At 46.6% G+C, this 7840-nt stretch overlaps 1 protein-coding gene across 1 annotated transcript in view; it reads right to left on the bottom strand.

Annotated features, from left to right (window-relative positions):
• Positions 1-7840, bottom strand: part of T265_04478 (hypothetical protein) — a gene marked incomplete at both ends in the record, with an annotated part of 27026 nt that overhangs the window by 7477 nt on the left and 11709 nt on the right. Inside the window, 5 exons of the mRNA XM_009169227.1 lie at positions 1319-1368; positions 4019-4696; positions 5245-5524; positions 5614-5743; positions 6908-7019. Of these exons, the coding sequence (XP_009167491.1) occupies positions 1319-1368; positions 4019-4696; positions 5245-5524; positions 5614-5743; positions 6908-7019 (1250 nt within the window). The remainder of the gene's footprint in view (positions 1-1318; positions 1369-4018; positions 4697-5244; positions 5525-5613; positions 5744-6907; positions 7020-7840) is intronic.

The raw sequence follows: 7840 nt of genomic DNA on the forward strand, positions 1-7840 counted from the left end.
CGCCATCGGTAACTGATGGCGATGTGGTCGATTTGAGTTTGTGGCCGGCCTGTTGTAGGAGGGCACCAAGTGGCCAGACGACTTCGGTTATTTCGGAAGTTAGTACTGCATAAAAACAGCCTGCGATCAGCACACAGCTGAAGCAATCGTTCCCCATTGTCCGTACGTACCGAGTCCAGTCCATGTCGACCTCCCAATTGAGTCTCAGATGCACTGAGCCTGCCCACTTGCGCATTCATATCTCCGGCAACCACCACAATGTCTGAGCTTTTAGCTCGCCGCAGCAGAGCATTCAGGGCGTCGTAAAACCCGTCTTTGACGGTGTCAGAGCTACAATCAGTTGGGGCATAGGCAGACACGATAAACAGACTCAACTTAACTTGCCGCTTGTGACAATCTGGATAGAAGCGAACAGCATGAAGACCACTGACGAAGATAGGCCGCCACATTTCATGGCACTCCAAGCAGATCATGAGGAAGATAACGGGGAGAATATTTGGAGACACCTCAATGGTTAGGGCACAAACCAACTGGCCGGAAGGTCGGTGGTTCGGATCCAAACCTGGTATCTCGACTGCTTCTGTCTAGGCTTGGTTGACCTAGCCGTATCCTAGCCCTCGTGCTTCCTTCGAGTGGCATGGCAGCTAGCCACTGAAAGGCTGTTACGGCAGGACTACTATTATCGTTCATAATCTCAAACGCGGACAGCACACAGACCTTCCATAACTTCCCTTCTGCCACATCATATTTTTGTTTGTGTCACTTTTAGTTCCTGCTCAACAGATGATAACTCAACGGGTATAGTACACGACCGAGACATCAAGGCGTTCTACGACCTCCAAGGTCTCTAGGTGAATTACAGAGGGTATTTTCAAACTTTAGGTTCCATACTTTACGGGTAAAAAGCACACGTCTGAGGAGAGGACAACTAAGGCAGGCGTTTGATTGAGCCTAATTCGAATTAATTGGTATCTGCGCAAAAAAAGCTGCTTTGGAGTAGATAGCACACAGCATTTTCATTCGGTAGGCTTTTCCATACATGAGCGCACGTCCCACTATAAAAAAAAGATAGGTTTAGCTGTAACACTCAGTGTCCGGTTTAGATGCCACGCCAAGGAAGCACGAGAGCTAGGATACTGCCAGGCTGCACAAGTCTAGACAGGGGAAGTCGAGGTGCACAGCGGGTTCGGTACGAACCCACGGAGCCCTTTGGTTGCGTCTTAGCCACTGAGCTACCTCGGGCTCTTAACTATACTCGCCATTTCCACAATTATGGTACGTTTTAAACACAGCGAAACAGAAAAACCCCGTAACTCACTTCTTTTGGGCATCCTTGGGAGACTGTTGTTCGGTGCCCGTCTGAGATGACTTGGTGAAAAGAGAATAGGGAAAAGCTGTCAAAAAAAGGTTCTGCATTTTCGGGTACTAATTTCCGTTCAAAGAGGAATGAATCTTCAAACGAAGGAACGCTTTCTTTTTTCTCTATTTTGGTACCATTGACAGACGCTCGACCAAAAATCGGAAGGTAGGTGAATAGAGAGAATGCTATGGGTTGTTTTCCCAAACCAAAGTCCCCCAGACGCAACCCTTACGGTAGCCACCTCATTAGTTGGCTTTCCAGAAGCAGAACAACCCGGGACTGCAATAAATTTCGCCTGACAACAACCACTGGACGGGGGAGGGAGCATACGAACATGATCTAGTTTCGTTGAGTTGCGCCAGCCAAGTCCGGATAGACAGCAGTGGACTGAACTCAGAGATGAATCATCTCCTTCGCTGGCTGAGCGGAAGATGGCAGAATTATGTCAAGACCTGATGTCACTTCCAAATGAAACGCCTCAAGCTTCAAACTTGTTTCCTTTGATAGGGGTTGTTCAATTGCATATGCCACTTTGACCAAGCAACCGACAATGAGCACTAATCAGCTGACGGCGCAAAAACGAACCCTTTTTGACGGAACCCAATAAGCCTTATGACTGCTTCTTCCGGACATCTACAGATGTTTTGGTGTTACCAGGCACAAGTGGAACTAAAAGGCATGACGCACCCGTGAGAGTCACACCTAAACAACTGAACGACAGAATATCATGTGGGCTATGCAGAACCAAAGGATTTGGTGAGAAAGACTAAAAGATGCCGATTAGGTTAGACCCAGTGCTCATAAAACGTGTTTATTGTCATTAGTTTATTATCCAAGCTGCTACCGCAGCGTCACGTGATGGTTCCTGATCTTTTCAACTGCCTGTTTAGAATTTTCTGAGTTTAACATCTTATGCATGCAAACAGCACAGATGTTACGTTCAGACTAAACAAGCGTTTATTTTGTATGCAAGACTGACTGCGTGTCTAGATGTCCTTCGGTTGATCAACACTCCAAGCGGTCCCGACTAATCAACAACAGGCACGTGATCATCACTGGTATGAGATTTAGGGAAATATGTAGAGTTCCATAACGGGAAAACATGAATCATCTCGAGAAATACACTCAAGTGCAAGTCAATTTGGTTTTCACGAGGGGCTTGACTGAATCCCTTGTTTATGATATTCTACAACTGAATGTGCTGCACACAGGACGCCTCATGTTTCAGTTGGCACGACAATCGAGATATCGCAGTATATTTTCATAAAGGAAACTACTCACAAGGACTGGGACTGCGCCACCTACCCAAGAAGGGCGAAACCGGTCGTGGGCTGTCGAAGAGTTTTCAGCAACTTTATGAGTAGCTTCCTTTATGAATCACCTTGGGTAAAAACTGTCCTGATGGTGGAGTTTGCCTGCCTAGTGTGGATAGAACCGACCAAAGTAACAACGACAGAAAAGCAGTAAATGGTATTTAACTTTAATCACATCAGAATCAAGAATAATTCACACGACGAGTGAATTTTTCACCCGAGAATTCTCGACCCATCACACGATCACATGATGCAGAGATGAGTGGCGCTAGAGCCTAGGTGCGAGTTTACCACACCAGCGGTCAGGTGATCGTGGTCAAACGGTTTATTCTTCAACTGTTAACCTGGAGGTCACTGATTCGAATGCCCCCGGAAATTTGATGACCTCCAGTAAGGAAATTGCCCAACAATGCTTCTCGGCATTTCAAAACAGGCTGGCCACTTTATAGTCGTGGTTGTGTCGATGACGAACTTATAAGGGCTGCAACCCAGGTGGAATCACGGAGACCTGAAACCTGCGGGAAAATAGTTTGTTTGGATTAAGGGAAACACGGAGTTTAAAACCCGGCAGTGTCAAAGACATACAAAGCTGATGAGCTCGAACGAGAGCGGAAAGTGAATCCAACGCCGTTCTGGTTTGATGGAGACCAAACTTAATAGTTGCGGCGGGGCCGAGAGTGTAGATGAGAGTATTAACGGACCGAAGAATTAACTGAACAGACCTGGATAAGCTGAAGCAAGGACTTCACACTTATTCACAATACTGGAGACTTCCGCACGAGTGTGCGATTTTGATCAGTTCATAATTCCTTTGCAAAAAAAAACTACGTGTCAGACAATCGCACAGTACCATCTAAAGAATGGGACGAACCAAGACACCGAGACAGAGATGACTATTCACGCGGAAACGCTTTCAATGTCTTACATGATCCACCCATGGGCGACAGGTGATGTGGGAAGGACATGTGGCAGAAATTCCCGACGAACTACACCGTTTCGCAATGAAACAAAAAAAAACGAATAACCTATTCAAACGGACGGTTACATTGATTTGGAAGAGATATACAGACATGAACACCCTTCAACGAAGCAGATCTAAAAGTGAGAATATTTGGCTGGCTAACTCTACTCCTGGTCGACAGGTCCACTCGATGAATTAGTGACCCCTTATAAGCGGTGCGACTGTACAAATAGCAGAAAGAGTAAATACCCATTAGAACAAGTAGTGCAAGAACTAGGTTCAAGAGAGTATGATTCTCGCGTCATACGTATTGAGAAAATCTCTATGCTAACGGGAAACTGGGCGGTGCTTGAGTAGCGTAAACTATATTGTTGAGAAACTTACGCCACTTTTGGACCAGTCGTTTGAGGCCCAAGGGGAGGTAGTGGCGGAACAACTCCCAGTTTCCGAACCACTACCCCCGAATGACGATATGTTGGCATTTGCAGCCTCTTTCGTTAAAGAATTTTCCTTTTTCTTCTTTCGTTTCAGGCGACTGTGTGAAACACTCGTATCTGTATGGAGGAACCGAAGTGGACTACGATCGATATCGACAGCTTTGTGCTTGTCTCTTCTAGTAGGAACATTGCGTGCATTGATTCGCTTTCTGTCGTTTCGGCCAACAGCGACCTCATCCTCGGATACGGAAGACAGGTCTGCTGATTCATCACTTAGTTGAGGGAGCACTTTGTCACGGCGCAAGGGAGTTACAACCGCTGTGGATTTTTTCCGTGCCATAATCGCCGAATTGTTGCCTACGCCCATCAGTGTGCTCGCGGTGGTTGTGAGCGTTGTTGTCGCCAACACTGTTGATGATGCCGTTGAAATCGAGCTGGAAGTTGTCCCTGAGGGTGTAGGCGTACCGCCGTCCACGGTGGTGCCCAGTGGCGGGTTGGAAACGGAAAACACCGTGCTCAATGGGGTAGGTGATTCAGCTTTACCATCCGTGGCAGATGTGGCGGATATGGCCTTGATTGTGATCCGTAAAGGTTCCTGGGTCAATTTTGAAGATTCGTCGACAACCTGAGGGAAAAGGATAGACGATTTTTCAATGGGAGTTAGAGATAGTATGTGAGAATCACAAGACAAATAACAACCCACGGTTATTTGGCTAACTTCTTTGCGGAGCAAAACTGTCAGTGTATGATACTTATCCTCAAAAAACCTCCCCTCTGAGAAAAATGTCACAGGATTTTCATCTACTGCGGTCTCCCACACAAGCCTCTCCCAGAATCCATCAAGGGATGTGTTCTGGTTTCGGCGCTGCCCCATACTTCCTAGAGAAATTATCACATTGGCGATATCATTGGCCCAGAAGTACCCATCTAGTCACATACAAAAGTATGAGATGACTACCACTCGGACATGACCTAGCTCCTGTAAACTTCGATAGCTTGGCATGGTATAGACTGTTGGGAACATCAAACGGTTGCCACAATAAGTGATGGCAAAGTACAGAAGGCCTCGGAGGCTCTTCATATTTGCCGGCCATCTACAGAAAATATCCCCTCCCCGATAAACCGAAACTCTTTTCGAACAACCCCCATCTAAAGTTAGGATCAATAGCTTACTTGTTCTGCACCAGTCGTACTGGCAGTCGATGTTGACGTGGGGGGCGAAAGAGAGGACAGGGATGGGTCATGTGCTGGCGAGAATTGCAAGCCATCTGCACCTTTTCTGATTCGCAAACGCAATGATGATACGCGTTGCGGACGTAAAGGAGTAGCTGACTGACTATCAGTAGTCACCGCTGGAGCAGAACCAAGAAGGCGGGCTCCGGGGAGCTGCGGTCTGCTGACTCTTCTCTGCGGAGTCGGTCTGTTGCTGGTTGATTTGGTGGTCGGGAGGGATCTGTAAAGAATGACAGGTAGATGAATGTTCACACATGTTGGCGTTTTTGTACAGAACCAAAAGAGGGCGAACAGTAGTAGTGCTCTTACTTATCTTGAACCTTTCGAGGTTTGGCCGTCTTTGAAACGTCAGAGGATGTGGTTTTCTTTTTTGAAGGCGGCGCTGGCTGGGTTGGAGTTTCCACATGTGGACGTTTAGCCGGTTTTTCGTACTCCTTATCTGTTAGCCACAGTGGGAAAGCGATGGGAATAATGAAAATTCGCTAACACCGCAGAGGTATAGGGAGATGATTTTGGTAAAACTATCCAACAGCAGTAACCGTACAGAGCTGATGAAATCGGAAAATGACACCCCGATTGCATCGGTTCACATATAGGACACCATGAAACAACACTCGCAATAAGAAGACAAACGAACAAATAAGGAGTCAAACGACGTCCACCTCTGTCAACTCGATTCCGATCGATTGGGATGCGCCGATTGACGCCAGTCACGTGTGCGCGCTTAGGATCTCGCGATTATAACGTAAAACAGTGCATACCAGAGAAATTCAGTCTAATCTACGTAGATCCTTTCGTGTTCGGGGGTGGACTCCCGGAATGACAGAACAGCTCGAGGATTGGACGATTAAATGGCTAAGGATCTCATTCAGATGCCTCTGATTGGCCAGAATACCGACCAATCGGAGATAAACGGTTCAGGTAGACGAGTCTTGTTTCATAAGCACAGGCTGGATTGCATACATCACAGGATGTTGGCAGCAATTTTACCTGCTGAAAAACATTCACAACAGATGCAATAACCCACAGCCGGTCTTGCCTTTCTGAGGCTTATCAAATGGGCGAAGCTTTCGAGTTTCCATCAACCTTGGATTCTGTTTGAACACCAAACAAAACATTCACAACAGATGCAATAACCCACTACCGGTCTTGCCTTTCGAGCCTTCAAGTTTCCATTAACCTTGGACTCTGTCTGAACACCAAATTGTACGCTACTGATGAACCAAGCTGCTACTGACAGTAGAGAATTAACCTGATCTCAACTGGAGTCGCTTGAGTTACATAATCGCCTTGTGTGAATATAAGTAATAAGTGCCATAAAAACGATCAGCTCCAGAGAGCAGCCAGAGAGCGACAAGAACTTCTTGCTTCACTTTTTATGCATCCCGCCAATCAACCTCCTCAAGGAAAACCGGGTTTGAATACAATGTCAGAGTGAATCACAACTTAGAAAGCAGTAGAGTAAGTCGTGAGGTCAGTAGATTCAATTCAGGCACTGCGACCGATGAAAAAACTTACATAACCGTTACGCAAAACCCCATTTATGGAGGTAACACGGTAATGCACAACCACACCCCGACTGCTGAATACAACAGTGACTTACCCGCTACCTGGGTGCCACCAGACCGTTTACCGGTTGACACCTGAGGTGGGGTTTGGATTCCGGTGAAGTCGAACTTATAGAACCGTGCGAGAAAAGCCTCAGCATCCGGATCCTGATAACAAGAGATTTAAGGAAATGTCGGGCAACTTCAGAAAATGGAGCAATACAGGACCTACAGAGAACGCGAACAAACCGTGGGGGTTCCTTAGAACGTAGCCCCAAAAGTGAGATGAGAATACTGGATTCAGCATTCACAAAATATCAAGTTTAAGGAGGGAGGTACCTCAAATCCAGAGACGTGGATGCTCTCGGGGATAGTACAGGCCTATTGAATAGAGATCAAGTGAATATCGGCAGCACCACCTCGTTATTCATTAGTTGCATAACAATTATTGTCAGATGCTCATCAGAATAAAAATACAGGAACACACTCAACAGTTCACGCGCAAAACGAAGAAGGTAGATAAAAGGTGACGACGAGACGGCCTGGTCTTCTCCGTGTATAATGCCACATGACATGCACTCTGGAAGTGCTATCGACCAGCTTACAGAGATCGGAACAGACACATACTTTCAGAGGTTTGGCATTGACGCTTCATTGCCGTACCAATAACAAACTAAACCTAATCATATGTAATCACGTTGAAGAGAAAAAGTGTGGTGAAAGAGGGGACCTGGTGTTGGACTATCGCAGGCATTCCCGAATGCCTACGCCTGCAAACTCTCGTCAATCAGAATCTGAAGAAAAACTGACAGAACAAGCGTCACTAACATCGATCAGCCGCTATTTGTTGCAATTCCTTAGTCAAGCGCGAGAGTGGGGGTAGGTCACGGGGATCCATCCCGGCGGGTGCACCAACAACACCTGAACTCTTCGTTATAACTTTCACACCTTTCTGATAAGTCACATGGCCGCATCACTGTTGTGACATT

Source organism: Opisthorchis viverrini (assembly GCF_000715545.1).
Source record: "Opisthorchis viverrini unplaced genomic scaffold opera_v5_76, whole genome shotgun sequence".
Taxonomy (NCBI): domain Eukaryota; kingdom Metazoa; phylum Platyhelminthes; class Trematoda; order Opisthorchiida; family Opisthorchiidae; genus Opisthorchis; species Opisthorchis viverrini.